The sequence below is a fragment of the Rutilus rutilus genome (genome assembly GCF_951802725.1).
Source record: "Rutilus rutilus genome assembly, chromosome: 5".
NCBI classification, from domain to species: Eukaryota; Metazoa; Chordata; class Actinopteri; order Cypriniformes; family Leuciscidae; genus Rutilus; species Rutilus rutilus.
This window is the reverse complement of record NC_140213.1, coordinates 36,578,189-36,599,889: the sequence shown is the minus strand read 5'-3', so window position 1 is coordinate 36,599,889 and position 21,701 is coordinate 36,578,189. Positions and strand designations below refer to the sequence as shown.

General features: G+C 36.6%; 2 protein-coding genes across 3 annotated transcripts; both read left to right on the top strand.

Annotated features, from left to right (window-relative positions):
- The first annotated feature begins 587 nt into the window (after positions 1-587).
- On the top strand, positions 588-9,764 carry trabd (TraB domain containing). Of its 2 annotated transcripts, none has more exons than XM_084409277.1 (10): positions 588-988; positions 1,659-1,705; positions 2,311-2,368; positions 4,377-4,543; positions 4,660-4,800; positions 4,912-5,022; positions 5,208-5,347; positions 6,413-6,585; positions 8,344-8,440; positions 8,528-9,764. In XM_084409277.1, the coding sequence occupies exons 2-10, from the start codon at positions 1,685-1,687 to the stop codon at positions 8,697-8,699; spliced, it is 1,080 nt and encodes a 359-aa protein (XP_084265403.1). In that variant the 5' UTR covers positions 588-988; positions 1,659-1,684; the 3' UTR covers positions 8,700-9,764. The 2 variants fall into 2 exon arrangements, with proteins under 2 accessions (XP_084265403.1, XP_084265404.1); XM_084409278.1 differs by having other exon boundaries at positions 851-988; positions 4,380-4,543; positions 8,528-9,760.
- A 3,663-nt stretch (positions 9,765-13,427) lies between these two features.
- On the top strand, positions 13,428-20,757 carry selenoo1 (selenoprotein O1). Its single transcript, XM_084410130.1, has 9 exons — positions 13,428-14,107; positions 14,663-14,866; positions 15,694-15,871; positions 16,014-16,144; positions 17,048-17,325; positions 17,403-17,571; positions 18,785-18,970; positions 19,187-19,343; positions 19,758-20,757. The coding sequence occupies exons 1-9, from the start codon at positions 13,554-13,556 to the stop codon at positions 19,950-19,952; spliced, it is 2,052 nt and encodes a 683-aa protein (XP_084266256.1). The 5' UTR covers positions 13,428-13,553; the 3' UTR covers positions 19,953-20,757.
- The last annotated feature ends 944 nt before the right edge of the window (positions 20,758-21,701 follow it).

Sequence of the window (21,701 nt, the reverse complement as noted above, 5' to 3'; positions counted from 1 at the left end):
AGTCAAAAGTAAAATCCAGATAACCGGGCCCGGATTGGCTGGCCTGGTTTTGTGTTGAAGGGATGGCAGTAGTCATGACCAGAGTAATGAATCAAAGTAATAAACATGTTAGACATGTTTTAAGATGTTGTCTTTAGTTACTACAATATTATCCGAACAACAACGATGAATTACTTTTTACAAAGGACGCAATTGAAGGTTTTTGAAGATTTAAATCGCTTTTTGTTTGAGAGAAAGCAAAAGTAAGTTAATGTAGTATTACATCTCCTTTTTAAAATAATAAAATGATTAAAATGATATAGCAAGTGTTTTTCCTGTTAAATATATGAATTAATATGAAAGTACAGTCGACATCCTTTAAAAAATAAAGTTGTTTAACATTATTATTGTCAACATTAAAATGATACGTCCTTCTCTATTTCTAATCAAATATAGATTAAATTAGAAATAAAATTATCAATGGAAAATAATAAAAATATCCTATATTTTTATTCCTAATTTAATTTTAATAGTGTATATTATAGGCCCGACCTTTTTACACAAAATCATCTGTAATAGTCTTTGTCCTCCTATACCCAGGAAGCATTGCAATAATGGGCGGTGTTACAGAACCACACTTCATGCAAGCAGCTGACTGTAGCTATAACTTTAATCATTTCATTTTTTTTTTGCCGAAGCTAGCAACCAAACAACAGTCAAGGCGTTTGTTTTTAGTATTCTTTACATCTCTCTATAATGTAAATACACTATTATAATCGTAACAGCGAGCAAACTAAATAACTTATTCTCGGTCAGTTCTGTAAAGTTTTTAAAGGGGCTTAGCTAATATTAGCATAGCATCAGCTAACAGCTGCGTGTATGTGTGCGCAGTTAGCCTGTAGCCGAGCTACCTTGTCAAGAACCATCCCTCTCTACAACTGACAGTTGGATCCCGGTCCGATTCGTTACTCTCGTGGGAAGAGTAAACAAGCTGTCTACCAAGTCAAATGTAAGATTTATTTGTATTTTTTGGTCCTTTTTCGGACAGGTGGCTGAGATTGGAGCTAGTCCATCAGATTTTTCGGTTAGTTTTGTCTTCTGTCAGAACTGTCAGTTAACAATTTGAATGTAAAATTCACACGAGAGGCTTTTTTTCTCCCAAATTTAACTGTTTACAATCCCGTTTTGAAGGGTTGACACGGTACGCTGTCTTGAGTTTGATGTGCTAACCAGGTGGTCTGATAACAGCAGGTTGTCACCTTTAATGTCTGACTTCTGTAGGATTAGATCTGTTACGTGGTCAACGTAAAAACGCTTTGTTGTGCAACTTCAAAGAGATGTTTATCATATCTAAATCCTCAGCATAACACCAAATAATACTGGTGTGCTGGAATCACAGTAGTTTGAAAAGTATACGTGGTCTAACGTTAGTTGCACAAGGCAAGATGGCAGGCTATGATAGTCAAGCCTGGTGATGACTCACTTTACTCAGCCTAGCCAACTACACAAGTCAAAAAACTTTCAAATCCCTTAATTAAACGGTGTCTGGCTTAGTAATGAGCCATATTTCCAACAGTACACAGGGTGTTTAACTCTGTTGAATGGTTAAATGCCATTTTGTGGAGTTATATGTGGGTTGTGTGTGCACTGTGCATCTGACTCATGATCTTTTATTCCAGGTTGAAGGTTTACTGAACGGCGGACAATGGAACAGGACAACTCGGAGGTAAGATTTTGGCAGAATATAAGTATTTTTTGTCTTATTTGGCAAAAAAAAAAAAAAAAAAAAACACACATATATATATATATATATATATATATATATATATATATATATATATATATATATATTGATTAGTTTGCTTGGTGATGGATGTTTATCTGTAATAATTAAGGAGGGTTTGAAGTTGCTAAATAGAATCGGCATCTGTGGTACATATTTGTAAAAGGAAGAAATAAAAAATCCCATTGTAAAACTTATGAGTCATTCAGTTTTCTGTGCTTTTTGTTGACTTTCATTCTGATTTAATGCACATGGTTTCTTTATTGCCTTCTTGTGGGTACTGAGAGGATTGGATAATGGTCATTTGTTTATTTAGCTGGGCATTTCCCAAGATAGAGAAATATGCATTCTTGCTCAGACTTTTTTTTTTTTTTTTTACTGAAGCTTCAAAATCGCTTAAAATATCCTCAACCTCGAAAATTAAACCGCAAAAGTTCTCTGAGTTGCTAGAAGTGAATGCCAAGCTTGTTCGCACCTGTTCTGTGTACATTGTCAGCATGTTCATACAAAGAATTATATAGGTTATAATACATTGTTTTTGTTTGTAGGATGACTCAGTTGGCCCGACAGAAGATGATGCACAACCTCCGTTTCCTCTCGGACTTTGTGAGTAATCTCTGATTTAAAGTTTACAAAATAGTATACCTGAATCCCAGGATTCTTTCATATGGTTTTGTACAAAGTGCTGCTCAAAATGAATGTCTTACTATATTATTTTTAAACCTCTCCTTGTTCAGTGCAGGATTATTAGAGTTTTGAATGTTTAATTAATTAGTTAATTTATTAATTAGGAAAATGATTGAAAAGTATTTTTAGTTGTAGTGTTTTAGTGCTGCCAACGTAAGTGTGTTAACTGGTGTAATTTAAAAGAAAGTAATCATGTTAAATTTCTCAGAACAATCTACTGTTATTACCGTCTAGTAGTATCACTTTCATTTGTAATGCAGGAGAGTTGCTAAGGTTTCAAGTTCTATAATATACCATGTATCAAAACCAAAATTAATTTGTGGCTATTTTTATTTTATTTAGTTTTGGAGTCATCATTTATTTTCGTTTCATTTTTCCCAGTTATATGTTTTAGGGTTTTAATTTTTCATTTATTGTTTTCATTTAGTTTTCAGTGTTAAGGGCCTTACACACCGGGACGAATATCGGTGCGCGTTTTTCAACGCGTTTTTTGTGTTCACACCCAAGCGATTTTCGCTGACGATGAGCCGAGTGAACATGCAAATTCATTCCCTGACATTAGATGGCGCGATTGTCAAACGTTCGTGGGAAAAAGTTACAAGCCTATGTACATGAAAGACAATTAAGTAAAATGAAACTCACCATCAAGGCCCATTTGCTCTGCAATACCACTCCATAACAGTTCTCTTTTATCAAGATTTTTGTAGTCGCGTTTGTCATATAGTTCTTTATGTTCCGACACCAACGAGGCCAGCAGCTCTACATTCATCTTGCCTTGCATCTTCCTCGTCTTATTTCTTCCCAGCAGTGTAGACGCTATCTTCTTCGCCTGTATGTGTGCTCGGCAAGACCGTTTTGTGTTTGAGCGCCCCCAAGTTGTGTTTTACTGTAACTTCAGAAGCTCCAGACACGTGAGCAAAAGCGCCAATCTCATTGGTCGGATAGTTTTTGACGCGGCGCGTCAAACCAAAAAAACGAACCCGAGGCGTTTTTTTAAAAATGACGCTTTTACGCGTGGCGTTTTTCGCGTCGGTGTGCACACTCACATTGGCGCCCTTTGTTTAGTCATGAGGCGTTAAACGTCGGCGAATATCGCGCGCGAAATTCGTCCCGGTGTGAACAGGCCTTTAGCCTTAGTTTAGTTCAGCAAAGTTAGAAATTCAGCAGATTATAATCATTTCAAATTTTTCCATACACTCCACAAAGGTTCAAACCATATATTTTCTAAAGCTAATTTTTTCTCTGTTTTTGTTCTAGTAATGCTTGAAAAACAGATAACTCATCTTTCCATTGCCATTATCTTTTGATTTCAGCTGAATTTTCAGCATCATTACTCCAGTCTTCAGTGTCACGTGATCCTTCAGAAATCGTTCTAATATGCTGATTTGGTTTTAAAGAAACATTCTTATTACAGTTAAACACTGTTGTGCTGCTTAATATTTTTTGTGGAAACAGCATTTATTATAAATAGTACTTAGTTTCATAAATGTCTACTGACTTTAATCAATTTAATGTGCCGTTGCTAAATAAAATGTTAATTTATTTTTAAATAAATTACTTACTTAAAAAATAAAAAATAAAATTGGGCAGCTAAAACTGTTTTCAACATTGATAATAAGAAGAAATGATCTTAGAATGATTTCTGAAGGATATTGTGACACTGAAGACTGTAGTAATGGCTGCTGAAAATTCAGCTTTGCCATCACAGGAATAAATTACATTTTAAAATATAGAAACAGTTCATTTAAATGTGAATATTTCACAGTATTACTGGTTTTTACTGTCATTTTTGATCAAATAGATTTCAGCCTTAGTGAGATTAAGACAACTTTCCAAACAATAAAAATCCTTCCAAATTTTTGACCTGTATGTATGTAGTGTTCTTGCTCCACCTCTTACGATTATGAAAATGTTTTTGTCTTTTTAGCAGACTCTGAGGCGGTGGAAGTGTTGTGGCAGGTTCGTACCCAGCGTCGACAAGCAGAGCCTGACCTTCCGGACACTGTGACGCGTCTCACCACACCTGAGGGCAGTATTGTGTACCTGGTTGGCACTGCCCACTTCAGCGACAGCAGCAAGAATGATGTTGCCACAGTAAGCATTGGCTTTCTTTTTATTATGTGCTCACAACCAATTTTTGAGTGTAAAACACCTTAGTATTAGCTACTGATTGACTAAATGCTGTTTTGATTTGATGCTCTTTGCTTTAGACAATCCGAGCGGTCCAGCCTGATGTGGTGGTGGTGGAGCTGTGCCAGTACAGAGTATCCATGCTTAAAATGGACGAGAAAACACTGCTAAAAGAGGCTAAAGACATTAACTTGGAGAAGGTCCAGCAGGCTATTAAACAGGTCAGCCATGAAACCGAAGACTGCGCCGACATAGTTATTATACTGCCAAACACATTCCTATGAATTCATTTATCAACATGCTAAATCCTTTTTTCTCATTTCTTGTGTCAGAATGGAGTGATGTCTGGCCTCATGCAGATACTGCTGCTCAAAGTCTCAGCTCACATTACAGAACAGCTGGGCATGGCCCCTGGAGGAGAGTTTAGAGAAGCCTTTAAGGAGGTCAGTGCGAATACACATGCTCTCCCTCACTTACACAGTCCTCATGGTTCTGACATGCACTGTAACTCATGCACTCGTTCCTGACTTCTAGCAGATGTCACCAATTATCAAAGAACAATAAATGCACGCAGTCACGAAAACTGAAACCTGTAAACATGTAAAATATGCTCTTTTAACCAATTCAGGCAGGAAAAGTGCCCTTCTGTAAATTTCACCTTGGGGATCGTCCCATTCCAGTAACCTTTAAGCGTGCAATAGCTGCTCTCAGCCTGTGGCAGAAGGCTCGTCTGGCCTGGGGCCTGTGCTTCCTCTCTGACCCAATCAGGTACAAGTCGACACCACTTTGTCTTTATGTGCACAGCGATCACTTTTTGTTTTTAAGAAGTCTCTTAGAATGTAAAAACTTCATATGGTGTCTTAAGAAACTAAACAGGAAAAACAGACAAGAGACACGAATGCCAAAGATACTAGTCTGCATGTGTACATAGACCAGTTTTGTGAGATAGATTGCTGTGCACTGGAAGCGATAAGCTTATGTTCAATGATATAGTAATAAAGCAAACTAATGTTAGCAAATTATTTTAACACATCTAGGCCCGGTTTCACAGTCAGGGCTTAGACTAAGCCAGGATTAGACCATAGATCAATTAGGACATTTAAGTAATTTTTATAAACATGCTTAGAAAAAAACATTACCGATGTGCATCTTAAAACTAAAAAGGCACTGATATATTTTTAAGATCAGTCAGTGCAAGTTTATTTCAGTGGAAACAGCTCAGACTTACATTTTAGTCTAGGACTAGTCTTAAGCCCTGTCTGTGAAACCAGGGGAATATATATAAAGGTTCTACAGGTTATTTTATAATATCTGTCCAATTCAACATGATTTAGTCTGCCTTACTGTGTTTTATTGTGTGCCTTAATTTATTATTTTATAATGAAAAAAAAAAAAAAAAATTGGGTTGTTTTTAAAAATGTATATACAATAATTTGTGATTAATGCAATATTTAAAAAGTAATTACATTTAATTGAAAGCCTTAGCATTTTTTTGTAGTATTTATTTAAATCTGCATAAATTAAAGGTAGTACAGCAGATTCTACCATGATGTATGAATTCTTCACAAATTAAATGGTGTATTACAGTTATTAAAATGTTTGTAACAAGGTCTTCCGGTAATAAGAATTGTTTTTTTTCCCTGTTAAATTTAGCATGACGCTCCACTGAGCTTAATGAAGCCTATAATGGTCCTAAATAAAGGGCTTAAGCAAAGTTTAAGCAAACTTTTTTTTTTTTTCTTCTTTGATTGTGGGGAAGTATGGCCTGTATATGCTGTTTTGTTTTGAGATTCACATGAACAGATTTTCGGTATGTGTTTTTGCTCTTATCAGCAAGGAGGATGTAGAGAAGTGTAAACAAAAAGATCTTCTGGAACAGACCATGTCAGAGATGATCGGCGAGTTTCCAGCCCTCCACCGCACTATTGTTGCAGAACGAGACATCTACCTCACTCACACACTTAGACAGGCAGCGCGCTGTGTGGAGGCGCCTCCTAATGCTGAAAGTGAGTACGGCACGCTCATCTCATGCTGCAGTCTTCTCCAGTGCTCTGCCTTGAAGTTAATTTGATGCTAATTTGATTTAGAAAAATGTCTTGAATTTAAAACTGCATATTCAGGTATGCCCAGTGATCAGTGTTGTCATAGTTAAAGGGATAGTCCACCCAAAAGTGAAAATTCTGTCATCATTTACTCATGTCGTTCCAAACCTGTATGACTGAGCTTCTTTTGTTGAACACAAAAGATAGTTTGAAGAATTTTTCCGGTTCTCGTTGTCTTCCTTTTTTTATTTTATTGTCTGTACTATGGAAGTCATTGGGAAAATGAGTAAATGATGACAGAATTTTCATTTTTTGGTTGAACTATCCCTTTAAAGACCCCCTGTGGTAAAAATCTAGTTTTTAATGTTATTTATATGTCGATGTGGTGTTTTTAATATGCTTTAAGACAAACCATGTGCAAATTTATAAGTCAACACCATTGCTGAGTATTTTCTCTTTAAATACTGCATGCGGTGAATGAAAGACAGTCTCAAAAAAGCGGTTTGAAATCACTGGTCTTTCTGACGTCACAAACTACCTTGTGACCAATCACGTCAACGTGCTTGCAGGCTTTGGCATGTCATTAACACGAACTAGCAAGGAAGTCTTGCAATATAGCGGGTGTATGAACGTTTAAATATGTCATTTTGGTGATCAAAGATGAGTTTAAGGGATAAAACCATTGACTACAGGGTGACTGCTATTTAAATTTGTTTTTGTAATTAAAATAGCACTGAAATAAAACACAAATGTTAGATGAAAATCTTGAAAAATGAGAACATTTAGAAAAAATGAGAACAATTAGAACAGAAGTTGAAGTACTAAAATTACTAAACCTAAATGAAAGCGATGTAACTTAAAGCTAAATAGAAGTATTAAAAAAAAATAAAACTAATAAAAATGACAAAACATAAAATGACAAAGTAAAATAGTGACATCTGAAAATATTAAAATAAAAGTAATACTATAATACTTAGTATATAAAAATACTAAAATAACACACCCAATGCTTCATACAGGCAAAAAGCATATCATGTCATGTTACTTGTAACATGAAACTAGAGGCCTGCACTCCCACAGAACCCGATGCAACAGAGTGCGGTGTGGGACAAGATTCGATGGGTGAGTGCGGGACACGTGTGTTGCAGTTGCGGGAGAATGAAATAAATGACTTGAGGGACTACGCAAAATAGAAAAAAAAAAAATTCTAAAAACAAAGAAATTGCTATTCATCTATTGCACAAGAAAAACTAAACTAAAACAATTTAGAATCCACTCACCACTCAAACCGGAAGAGTTATTGGTCAGTTCTGCACACTCACAATTCCTCTCATTATAACACAGTGTAGACATTATGAGAGATTCATTGTGCAGTGAGCTTTATTGATTAAAATGGAACTTTGTGAGATCGCGATTAACAAAAAAGTGACAGCTTTTTAGTGATTATATATTTAGTGTGCTCTTTGCACACTTTGCACCACCTATGCTTGCTTTTCTGTTAAAATTAACAGTGGTTTGTTAATGTAGATGCTTTAATAACAAATAATTTATCAGGCACGTTTATGCTGGGATGTCAATGCCCATAAGTTGAAACTTATTTCACGGAAATTTCAACCTGTGGACGGGAGCGGGAGAAGGTGACCCATGTTTCTGTGGGAACAGTACAGAATCCTGCCGAGCTACTTGAAACCTCTTGTTCATACACACTTTTTTTGTTTTTAGAAGTGGCTGCTGTGGTGGTTGGAGTGGTTGGGATGGGTCATGTGCCTGGTATTGAGAAGAACTGGGATAAAGAGCTTAATATCCATGAGATCATGAGGTGCGTATTGGAACAGTTGTATGTACTTCAGTATCTAATAGTACAAGATCTGTCATGACCAATTTTTGTTTTGTTTTTTTCTCTTAGTGTGGCTCCCCCATCTCGTTTAGGCTGGGTAGTACGCAACGTGTTGAAGGGAGCCATGTGGGGGCTTCTGGGTTATGCCTGCTTCCGTGCCAGCAAGGGCGTGGGGAGGGCGTTACTCTCCTTACCGACTGTCCAATCTTTGTTTGAAAATATACGAACGCCTTCCATTTGACCCCTCTCTTATCGGCACAGACTTTTCAGCAGTGAGATCAGGATGCACACTGAACACCAGTAGCCTTAACTACAGGATGGTGGTTGGGTAGATTATAGGAGGAAGATTAGAGGGAAACATCGTCTCCATCCCATATGAAATGAGCAATGTGGGTGGAAGCCTTGACTAACACTCTGTCACCTCCTCAACCCTCTGTGGACGCAGAGCTGTACTGCCAAAGAAATCGGACCATGCTTTCTTTCCCTTTCCCTCATTCTTAAAGTATGACCCACTAGAAAATCAGCTGCAGCAGGATTTCCCATGTTATCATGTAACTTGAACTGAATGAAGTTTTATTTTGCTGTTTTTTTTTTTTTTGTTGTTTTTTTGTTCTTTTGGTTGGCTCCTGCAAATGATTGATGCATTTTGTTTCCCAGCAAGTCCAGTATTGTTATTCCCTGTAAATCAGCATTTGAATCTGTGACCTACTCCAGCCATAATCTGTAGTTCATGAAGTGTGAGTAGTGAAGCCAGCTTTTTTTAATGTAGGTGATTAATGGAACAGTATCCCAGAACTCATTTTTAAAACCTGGATTGCACTAAAAGCGCGATTGGACCATTTATTATGAAAAGCATAAATCAGTTTTTATTGAAAGTATTACTTGATGATAAATACATGTAATGCACATTAGGAAAATGATTGACCAAAGTATTTTTGGTTTCAGTGATTGAATTATGTATGTTTCTGAAACAATGGCTTGAAATGAGTGAAACCAAAACAACTGCACACAGTGTTTGAGAGTTTCAAGTCTTGTTCACTCTGTGCGGTTTCTTGGTTTTTGTAATTACCTGATAAGCCAAGCATAAAGTTTGCCTGTGCTAGCTATCAAGTGCCTCCTACTACATGACCTGGAAAGGGCTTAAAGGAACAGAGACTGGTCAGGGTGTTTTGCTCTCTCTCCATATGGTCATAATAAATGGGTACGATTAAATCTGGAGTCCTCTGTTTCACTCACACCATTTAATAATTGGTAATCTTGCTAAAGAAAAGCTTGACATTTATTAAAATGAGTCAATTACGCAATTAATTGGACAAGATACATTTTGTTTACGTAATATATGAGGTTGTGCTTGATTCAGGTGTTTTTTTTAGAAGGAAACGTCTGTTTTCCCCTATTTACTGGGTTTTTTTCCCCCCCATGTTCATAGAAATCTAGTTGCATAAAGGTTAAATTCACTAAATTAGAAACAAACTGAAAGCTCATTGTTGATAATATGGGAATACTCTAACACTTGTAATGAAATGTCCTTTTTTTTTTTATTATTATTATTATTATTTACCATTGTCTTAAAAGGTCCATCAATGACTTGAAACTCTCCTGTTGAAAGTGTAGACAACAATTAAAGAAGGTATGTTGACAAGAAAATGCTTCTTCAGAAGAGCCTATCACTAGCATGAGCCAACAGGGCAATATTTGGGGAGCATGCTTTATATGGATGGAAGGAATTTAGGGGCGTTTCTGCTTTAGTGCTTGCAGCCTTATACTACTGGAACTGCTGCTTCATACTTTGACTTTGTTTTTCCAGGTAGCTTTTTACAATGGTGTTTTATAGGGTGACTGAAAATTATTTTTAGATGTGGCATGTTAGGTCACAGGCACATTCGAAACACATAACGCTTGTGTGTCTGAGTGTGATGCTAATGCCAAAAATCCGCCTTTCTTTTTTCATTTAAACTTTTAGGTGCTGAATGGAAATTATGCATTTCGAGCAATATTGGGGCTTAAATTAAGACTGAAACTTTGCATGTGTGCCATGTGCATTTATTCTGGAGAAGGAGATGACTATATGGATGTATCTGCATTCTGCATGATTTCTTATGTAAATGGCTTATTGGGATTATTTAATTGGAGTTTAAGAAATCTTTACAACATATATTAAGGGATTTTTGTCAGTGCCCTGGTGTTTGAGTATTTCTATTTGTAGAGCAACAGTCCCTGCATTTGTTGAGAGGTTGATGCACAATTAAAATGGTTGATTAACGGATTGATTTAAAAAAAAAAAACATATTTTAAAGATATATTGATCCAATGACCCAGTAGTTCTACTCTGTTTTTTCTCGAAATGCTGCTGACTTCATGAACTTAAACTCGGTCTTCCTGTCAGCTACATGCAGTGCTACTTTTGATCATCTAGAGATCACTTATTAGGTGAGAAATTACATGATCAACTAAGTAATGTATATTTAATGCATCTCTTTGTATGTCCTTGAATTATACTGCTAAAATAGTTTTTTCCCGTAATTGCTGTTAACAATGTGGAGAGGGGGAATAAATGGTCCCTCTTCTTTTGTTAGTGCTATATTTTTTTGGTTATCCATTTTCAACAAGCCAATGCTCAGATCGAACTAAAAATATATCTTAAAATCTAAAATAAATTTTCCAACATGTTATATTTGCCTTTTCATCTCTCCAACTCTTCTCTCTCACACACACACACACACACACACACACACACACAGACACAGTATATATATATATATATATATATATATATATATATATATATATATAGTTGTGGTCAGAATTAATGGCACCCCTGGTAAATATGATTAAAAAAAAATCTGCATTGTTTATCCTTTTGATTTTTCATGCAAAAAATTAGCAAAAATCTAACCTTTCATTGAAGTAAAATAATTGAAAGTGGGGGGGAAATCACATTATGAAATATTGCTTATATAATGTTAAAAATAATGTTTTTCTCCAAAACACGTTGGCCACAATTATTGGCACCCTCTTATTAAATACTTTTTGCTATCTCTTTTTGCCAAGATAACAGCTCTGAGTTTTCTTCTATAATGCCTGATGAGTTTGGAGAACAACTGACAAGAAATCAGAGACCATTCCTTCATACAGAATCTCTCCAGAGCCTTCAGATTCCCAGCTCCATGTTGGTGCTTCTTCTCTTCAGTTCACTCCACTCATCAGGTCAGGGAACTGGGACGGTCATGGCAGAAGCTTCATATTGTGCTCTGTAACACTCCTGATGGAAGATCCTTTATAAGACTTCTAGCAGAAGGTTTTGATTTTTTTTATCTGTTGATATTTGATAGAATCCACAATGCCATGTATCTGAACAAGATGTCCAGGACCTCCAGCAGAAAAATATGCCCACAACATTAAAGATCTAACGGTATATTAAATTGTACACATGGGGTACTTTTTATCCTTGTGTGCACCAAACCCATCTGCCATGTTTGCTGCCAAAAAGCTATTTTTAGTTTCATCTGACCACAGAACCCTGTGCCGTTTGAAGTTCCAGTCTTGTCTGACAACTGAATTTGCTGGAGTTTGTTATTGGATGAGCGAGGAGGATTTTTCCTGAAACCCTCCCAAACAACATGTGGTGATGTAGGGTTTTTTTTTTTTTTTTTTTTTGGGTAGGCTTCTGACCCCAAGACTCAAGTAATCTCTGCAATTCTCCATCTGTGATCCTTGGAGAGTCTTTGGCCACTCAAACTTTACTCCTCACCGTGCATTAAGACAATATAGACACACATCCTCTTCCTGGCAGATTCGTAACATCTTTAGTTGATTGGAACTTCTTAATTATTGCCCTGATGGTCAAAATGGGGCTGTAGCTGTTTCTTACAGCCACTTTCTATTTTGTGATGCTCAACAATCTTTTGATGCACATCAGAACTATATTATTTGGTTTTACTCATTGTGATGGATGATTAATGGAATTTGGCCTTTGTGTTTCCTCATATTTAAAATCATATGAAACAAGAAGTCATAGCTGGACAATTTCATGTTCCTTGTCACCCTGTTGTGCTAAAAAAAAAGGGTAGATATTAATGGGAATATACTTCAGAAGATATTTTACTCATAAAAAAATTCTAGGGGTTCCAATTATTATTATTTTTTTACATCATATTTACCGTTTTTTACATATTTACCAGGGATGCCATAAATTCTGACCACAACTGTATATAAATGTATATCTGTGTATGTGTACGTGTGCGACCGCGTGCATGTATGTAATGTGAGACCAACAATTCTTAATAGGGATCAAATCTGGACTCTGACAAAGCCAAAACATGAGCCTGATAGACTTGTTCTCAAGCCACTTCTGGGTTGTCTTTGCTTTGTGGGAAGGAGCATTACTCTCCTGTATTCCAAAGCATTAATGAACTCACTTTTCTCTTCCTTTAGGGTGTTGTAGACTTGTAGACCAGCAACCCCTGCATGATATTTAGCTTTGAGCAAATGAGCTCAACATGAGCATATTTTACTCCTTTGTCTTGACTCACAACACTGCAAATTGAAGATTTATCCCTGACATTTATGAGCTAGATATCAGGCCCTTGATAGGCAGCATTTGTGGCAAAACGCCAACTAATTACTGTTTTGAAGAAGAAAACTCTAGGAGATACTGAAAGATTTTGTACACCCAGACATGTGTTAGTTTGAATTTTATATCAAACGTGTTAACTAAATAATACATTTCCCTGCTTCCAGCGTTTTCCTAAACAGTTGGATTGCAGCTAAATGTTTAGCCTAACAATGACAGCCATTCACTTTATAAAGAAAGTAAAAGATGACTATTCCGTTGTGAAAGCTGTCATATATCAATGACAACCATTCACTTTAAAAATGAAAGTAAATGGAGCTTTTCCAATAAAAAAAAATCCAATAAGCGAATAATTAATTTTAGAATAGTAGCCTACGTTCCGATGCGTTTGTTTCTAGGGGGGACGAAAACAACGACGGACCGGATTTGAGAACAACTCGGTTCTGTTGGGAGTTATTTCAGGATTGCTCCACTTTCGCTCTCCTTATATAACAAGCTTTATTAGACTTTAGTACAATGTGAATGGCTTCTGCTGGAGCTCGTCTAACACGGCTTTATATCTCATGTCCCGGTGTTATTTTACTTAGATCACTGTCAAATGCGGGAATGGACGACATGGGCGTAATCACGAGCCGCTCTTGCATTGAACGACTGCAGTTTGAGAATGTTGCTCTTAAACAACTTCCACTGGACCCGTCCACCGAACCAGGAGTCCGACAGGTCCGGGGGGCGTGTTTTTCTAGGGTACAACCAACCCCTCTAAAGAACCCAAAGTTTGTGTCAGTTTCAGGTCCAGCACTGGCACTTCTGGGTCTTGATGCTGATGAGGTTCTGAAGGATCCACTGGGCCCAGAGTATCTCAGTGGGTCTAAAGTGTTGCCAGGATCAGAACCTGCTTCCCATTGTTACTGCGGACACCAGTTTGGACAGTTTGCAGGACAGCTTGGTGATGGAGCTGCATGTTATCTGGGAGAAGTGAAAGCCCCAGTGGACCAGAGCCCTGAATTACTGCATGAGAATCCCACTGGGCGCTGGGAGATCCAGGTGAAGGGTGCTGGACTGACACCATACTCTAGGTAGACTTGCTACTGTAATATAACTTTGCCAGCATATTATCTAGATATTGCCACATCATGTTATGATATTCTCATTGGCTGTTCACACTTCACACGTGTTTTCCTATTGTATGTTATCATACTAGAGATGGCATGTGAAATAAAAGTAGTCTTTTTATTATTTAATAAAATTTTCTTAAGCCATATCGTACACTTTACATAGTATAAAAGGAGCATAATAGGAACAAACTTATAAGATGCCCATTCTACCAAACTTCCACCAAAAGAAACTTTGTTTTCCTTAAGATAAATAAGTCAAGTCATTTAAATAGCACTATATAAACATAGACATATAAACATAAAACACACACACACACACACACACATATGTGTGTATGTGTATATATATATATATATATATATATATATATATATATATATATATATATATATATATATATATATATATAAAAAGCAGCTCTGCAGAAAACTGGTGTCATCATCCAGCTTAATACACTTCAAGTTTTGTTCTTAAGTTATGTTAAGGTTTCGATTTTTGTCCTTTGTGCTTTTTAGACAGGCAGATGGGCGTAAGGTTTTGCGCTCCAGCATACGAGAGTTTCTGTGCAGCGAGGCGGTTTTTGGCTTGGGAGTGCCGACCACAAGAGCTGGATCAGTAGTGACGTCTGATTCACGAGTCATGAGGGATATCTTCTACAATGGCAATCCACGCATGGAAAGATGCTCTGTGGTCTTACGCATTGCTCCCAGCTTTATTAGGTAACCATAGTTGTTTATTTCGTTCCTAAATGCTTTCTCGTGCAAGTGTTATTTTAGCATTATTTATATCCTATTATATTATTTATTAATATTTAAATTTTGCATTTATGAATTTTAGTTTAGGTTTTAGTAATCTTTTTGTGCTTTTATTTTGTCAATTATTTTTCGCCAGGTCAATTCTACTAATTTTAGTTCAAGTTTAAGTTTTTCATTATCATATCATATAGTTATTTAGATAACACTTTATTTTAAAGTGTCCTTGTTACATATGTTACATGTAGTTACTATAGTAATAACAGTAAAGTAACAGAATTATGATGCAAACTTTATCAAATAAGAGATAGATTCAAATTGTGCTGTAACGCAGCTGTAGCAAGGTAATAATGGCATTAAATCAGCTCAATTCAGTTCAGTGATGATTCAGTTAAGTTCAATAACTGTGTAAAGTTCATTTATTATGAGATAAGTTTAATTCCGCTATAAAGCAGCTCTACAGAAGACAATAGTGTCATTATTTAGCTCAATTCAGTTAAGTTTTGTTCTCATCCGATAGTGCAGTCAAATCGGTAATGTTATTGGATATTAAGTGTCCCTAATTAAGCAAGCCAGAGGTGATCGTGGAAAGGAACCAAATCTGGTGACAGAAATGGAGAAAAAAACCTTGGGAGAAACCAGCCTCAATCAGTTGGCCTGTTCTCCTCTGGCCAAAAACAACACTGTTACGATACTTCAGTTTTTGTGTCTGTAATTGAAATGGTTTCACTCGTAAAGGTCTTTTAGGTCTAGCTTTTCTTGATGTGAAGAAGTTGTCCTGACTCTTGATGTAGGTTTGGATCATTTGAGATCTTCAAACGAGCTGATGAGCTCACGGGCCGGCAAGGTCCCAGCTATGGCCACGATGACATCAGAACCCAATTGCTGGATTATGTCATTGTGAACTTCTACCCAGAGATCCATCAAAATCACTCAGACCGCATTGAGAGGAATACTGCTTTCTTCAGAGAGGTAGACTGAGATCATTGCTGTGGTTGTAGTATTGATCCATTGAAACGTATTATAGCGTAATATTTTATATAAAGCATTTGCATTTTTATTTTCTATATTTAATATATAAATGTTTAATCTGTGTTTACTTGAATGTGCCTAGGTGACTTTACGAACAGCAAGGCTGGTGGCTCAGTGGCAGTGTGTGGGTTTCTGTCATGGAGTCCTCAATACTGATAACATGAGCATCCTGGGTCTGACTTTGGACTATGGGCCTTTTGGCTTCATGGATCGGTAAGGTCTCACTTAAACATTATCCCCCGGTTTCACAGGCAAGGCTTAAGCTAGTCCCAGACTAAAATGCATGTTTGAGCTGTTTTAACTGAAAGCAACTTGCTCTGACATATCTAAAAATATGACAGTGCTGTTGTTTTGTCTCAAGATGCACACCAGTAATGTTTTTTTCTAAGGCATGTTTATAAAAGCTACTTAAATGGCCTAATTGAACAAAGGCCTAATCCTGTGTCTGTGAAACATGGCCTTAAAGGAGAACTCCGGTCACTTTTAACATTGAGCTAATTTTTTTGTACATTTGGAGTGCTGTCAGTACAGAGAACAACGACAAAAATCGGTGTTGCCTACACCGTGTTATCCTCGTTTTAAAATTTGCACCCTGTTGACTTCAATGGGGCAAGTTTTAAACCTGCTTTTAGCCTCTGTTCGAGTTCACGCGCGTGATCATAGGTACTAAACCTATGCGCGTGAACTCGACAATCGATTACTGTGGACTTCGACCGAAAACAGGATGTAAATACAGGTATGTGCGCTGGCTGAATAAACATAATTTTTTATATATTTCTTTCACATCTACTGCAGTCAGATTCACCCGCGTTCACCCCGAAGGAATCACTCACATGACCTGTGCACTTGTAATGACACATCAAGGATGTTAAGAGGCTAAAAGCAGGTTTAAAACTTGCCCCATTGAAGTCAACAGGGTGCAAATTTTAAAAAGAGGATAACACGGTGTAGGCAACACCGATTTTTGTCGTTGTTCTCTGTACTGACAGCACTCCAAATGTACAAAAAAATGAGCTCAATGTTAAAATTGACCGGAGTTCTCCTTTAATGTTATTCAGCAATTATTTGCATTTATTGTTCATGAACATGAATTTCCTTGTTTTGTTTTCTCTTTAGTTTCGACCCAGATTTCATCTGTAACGCTTCTGATAGTTCAGGCCGGTATACTTACCAGGCCCAGCCAGCGATCTGTCGCTGGAATTTAGCCCGGCTGGCTGAAGCCCTGCAGCCTGACCTACCTCCAGACCGGGCCGAACAGGTGTTGGATGAGTACCTGCCGCTCTACAATAGCTTCTATCTGAGCAATATGAGGAAGAAACTGGGTCTGCTGAGGAAGGAGGAGCCAGAGGATGAGATGCTCATCACAGAACTTTTGCAGACCATGCATAACACGGGTATGAGTTACTAGAGTGTCCAAATAAAAAGTGTGAAGCGGGATAATTGCTGAACGGTAACCTCTTCCTCCTCTTAGGTGCGGACTTCACCAACACTTTCCGTAGCTTGAGTCAGATTTCCTGCCCGACACAGGAGGCAGGGGAAGATGAAAGTGAGGTGATAAAACAAGCCGCAGAGATGCTCCTGCAGCAGTGTGCTTCTCTAGAGGAGCTGAAAGCAGCGAACAAACCCTCCATGGATCCACGGTAACACCTTACTGTATATTCCCATTCAGACTTTTGAGGTCAGAAAGATTTCTAAATGTGTTTTTGAAAGAAGTCTCATATACTCACCAAAGCTTTGATCGAAATTTGATCGAATCTTTGTATTATTTGATCGAAAATATTATTGATTTTCAGCATCATTACTCCAGTCTTCGGAGTCGCATGATCCTTCAGAAATCATTCTAATATTCTAATTTGGTGCTCAAGAAACATTTCTTCTTATTATTATCAATTATTATTAAACAGTTGTGTTGCTTAAAGGGGTTATGAATTTTGACATAAGAGGTCCAAAAACAGCTTTTATTGAAAACGACTTGTTTTGGATTTTGACACATTATTACATAATAGTGTGGTGAATTATAATAAAAGATGATGGAGTGACGACGACTATATTGAATCTTACAGCAATGTTGCAACTTTTGTCAGTAAAATTTTTTACCATGTGTCACTATTGCTTTGTCCATTACAGATCGTTTAATATTTACTGAGTATTTACACTGTAGCACCGCAGTCAAAGGTGGTTTAAAATCGCCAGTGTTTCTTACGTCACAAACTACCTTGTAACCAATCACGTCAACGTGTGGGTGGGCTTTAGCATATCATTAAACGAGTCTCAAGAGAAGGGAGGTTTTCCGGTATGTTTTTCTGTTGATATGAAAAATATATGATGTATATTACGATGTTATGATGAACTATATACCTTTTTCCACTGACGTTCTAAGTTGTTCAAAGCGTTTCTAAGGATGCTGATTTTTAGAAGGCAGCCATGTGAATGGTAACATGGTTTGTGTAACATTAGCAACACATTATTAGCTATTTGATAACATAGTCAAGCCAAAGGTTAATCATTATAAATTATTACTGTGATGTGTTCAGTGTTGTAGAGAGCGATACATAAAATGCATTACCATTCTGATACATCGACTTGTAGACGAGTCTGTATGAGTGAGTGGAGGCGGGGCTCAATTGCATATTCATGGATCGCGTATACTAAATGAAGCAAGGGTGTAGAGTTATATTCAAGCTATTTTATCATGAATAAAAAAATGACAGGAAAAAACACTTAAACATGCCATTTTTGTGATCAAAGATGAGTTTTAAGGGATACAGTTATTGACTACAGACAGGGGGACTTTAATAAATGGTTAAATATCTTTATTTACATATTTCTGTTTGTTTTTTTTCTTCAATTTAGTGAGCTTGCAATGCTGCTGTCCATGGCTCAGAGTAACCCTGCACTGTTCCAGATAATTTCAGACAGGAAGACGGTCGCTCGGCAGCTTGAAATACTCTCAAGACTGAAGGAGCTGATGGACACCACTGCAGAACAACTGAGGGCCAAGCAGACTGAAGACTGGTCCTGCTGGATCAAGAAATACAGGTACAGAAAGTTCTTTCGATCTGATGCATTCATTTCCCATTGGCATTCATTTCTAATGAAAAGTGTATTATAAAGCATTGTTATTTGAAACCAAAAAGACCTGAATAAGACCTAAGTTGTTTTAATAGTTTAGGTTAGATTCATCTGTGTAAATAAATTATTATTTTTTTCCTGCAACAATGTACTTTTGGATATGTTGTCTATTTAATTCCCAAGGCAGCGGCTTGCTCATGAGTGTGAGTCAGGGGTTGATGTGAAAGATCTACAGAAGGAGAGAGTATCTGTGATGAACAACAACAACCCACATGTGGTACTCAGAAACTACATTGCCCAGAATGCAATAGAGGCAGCTGAAAATGGTGACTTCTCAGAGGTGAGACTCATACTAGCTTTGTAAATCAGAGCACCTAAATTGCAAGAGACATTCAGTACCATTCAAAAGTTTGGGTCAAGAAAATGTATTAATTTATTTACAGTTAAATACTTTTATTAGGCAAGGATGCATTAAATTGATCAAAAAAGACTAAGACTTTTACATTTTTACAACAAAATTATTTCCAATTAAATGGTTAAAAACAGCTTTTCCATCACAGGAACACTTTAAAAATATATTAAAATAGAAAGCCGTTATTTTAAATTGTAAAAATATTTCAGAATATTGTTGCATTTACTGTATTTTTGATCAGATAAATGTAGCCTTGGTGAGAATAAGAGACTTCTTAATTTGTGATTAATAAATTCCATAAAGTCTTAACATTTTTCATTTGCATCTTCTCAAATCCATTAGGTTCAGAGAGTTCTGAAAGTGTTGGAAAAGCCGTTCTCTGTGCAGGAAGGTCTTGAACAGCCAGGCTTGGAGGCAAGAGGAGGAGCGGCAGCTCCAGAGGAGAGAGATGAGACCGGAGGAGGAGTAGAGGCTCGAGTACTTGTCCCATATGATAGCAAGCCCCCCATCTGGGCCAATGAGATCTGTGTCACCTGATCATCATAAAACCTTTGCGACAACTAACCTGCTCATTTAAGCAGAGTAATCCTGCAGAAGCTGGTTAGGTGTTGGTGAAGGTATTAAGTGAGGTATTAAACTCCTGTCCACCGGTTAAAAACATGCAGTAAGATGGTGTGTAGGGGCAAAAGGAAAATCCAGCACGTTTACTGCTGTATATTTAACTGGTTACAAATGACGACTTTGACCACTAGTCTTACCATGACAGGTCTCAGTCTGAAAGATAGAAGTTGTGCCTCTATATATTAAATGACTATGGATTTGAATGTAGAAGGAGTTGAAATTAAACGCACAAGCCATTGAGCAACAAAGCTCTAAAGCTTAAACGCACAAATAAGTTACTTAAAAGGTATCTATATCACTTTAAATCATGTTTGTAGCACTGATTTAACATACAGTGTATCTGAAGCTAGAATAGTATATTATTCATCAACTACACCTACTTGCAAATAGTATCCTGTATTTTATTTTCACTTAAGTATTTTCAGTTTCCCTACCACACAGCTTCACCTAATCTGAATAGTGTGATTACAAAATACATATATCATTAGAAGTGGGCATTTTACATTTTCATTTTGGAGTCAACTAAGTATTTTCATATGCTTTGTATCCATTCCTTTAAATGTTTAAAACATGGCTAAAAGAATGTTAACGTTTTTCGGCATAGTTTCAACAACTGTGAAGAACTTTTCAGACATTATTTATATAATTTTTATGAACTTCCCTGATGAATATGCAATATTTCTAAGATTAAATACAAATTTAATAAACATAACAAATAGCACATCTGTGTTCTAATTTTTGTCAACCAGGATTATTTTATCTGTGAGAGTGTGTGGTGAAGCAATTTCCATTGTTTTCATTTAGGGAGGAATGTCGATCCCTGGGGCCCAATGCTTCAACATGTTAACACAGGTTCAGGTGTGCACCTAAAAATACTAAGGCAGATTTCAACAGTGTCAAATACTTGAAGACAAAAATAAATAAATCTCCCTGTAATCTATGGCATATAACAGGAAACAAGCATTCTTTGTTCATATTATAAACTCCAAAAGCCCTTGTTTAAATCATTTTCAAGGCTTTGGAAGAACATGCAGCAGTTCTCACATTCACTGAAGGACAAACATGTTCTTGGATCTCAGTAATGCAACTCATGTATGGAAAGCTGTTTTGACATTCATTCCTTAAGTTAAAACCAACTAGTATAGATTTTATGGTACTAATACAATAACTTATACCTTTATCATCTTGATTCTATTATATATTCATTATATAATAGCATTTATTCCTTTTTTGTATTAGTCACTACCCTAATAGTGACGAGGAATTATTTAGACTGGTAACAAATGTTATTGCCATTGAATTATTTGGGAGTCTGTGGTTCAGTTATCAACTATTCATTTCTTAATGTTATTAACTTAACCGTGTCTTCCATTCCATATCCTCTTTCCGTTTTATTTTATCTTTTACTTTAAATAGTTAGTATTCCAGTTATCGTAGTACTCAAGTGAAAATACACTAGTTTTTTAACCTGAGAAACCCATAGACAGTATAAGGAGAAACCTGAGATTCTCGTTTAGGACTGCATATGCGCATTGGCTCGTCTAGCCTGAAAAATTTGCATTTTTAATGCTATTTGAGCATAAGAAACAACAATTATGGGACAGGTAATGTCAGATTTTGTTGCTGATTTGAAATTTTCAAGAGATTTTAGGATTCCCCATTCAA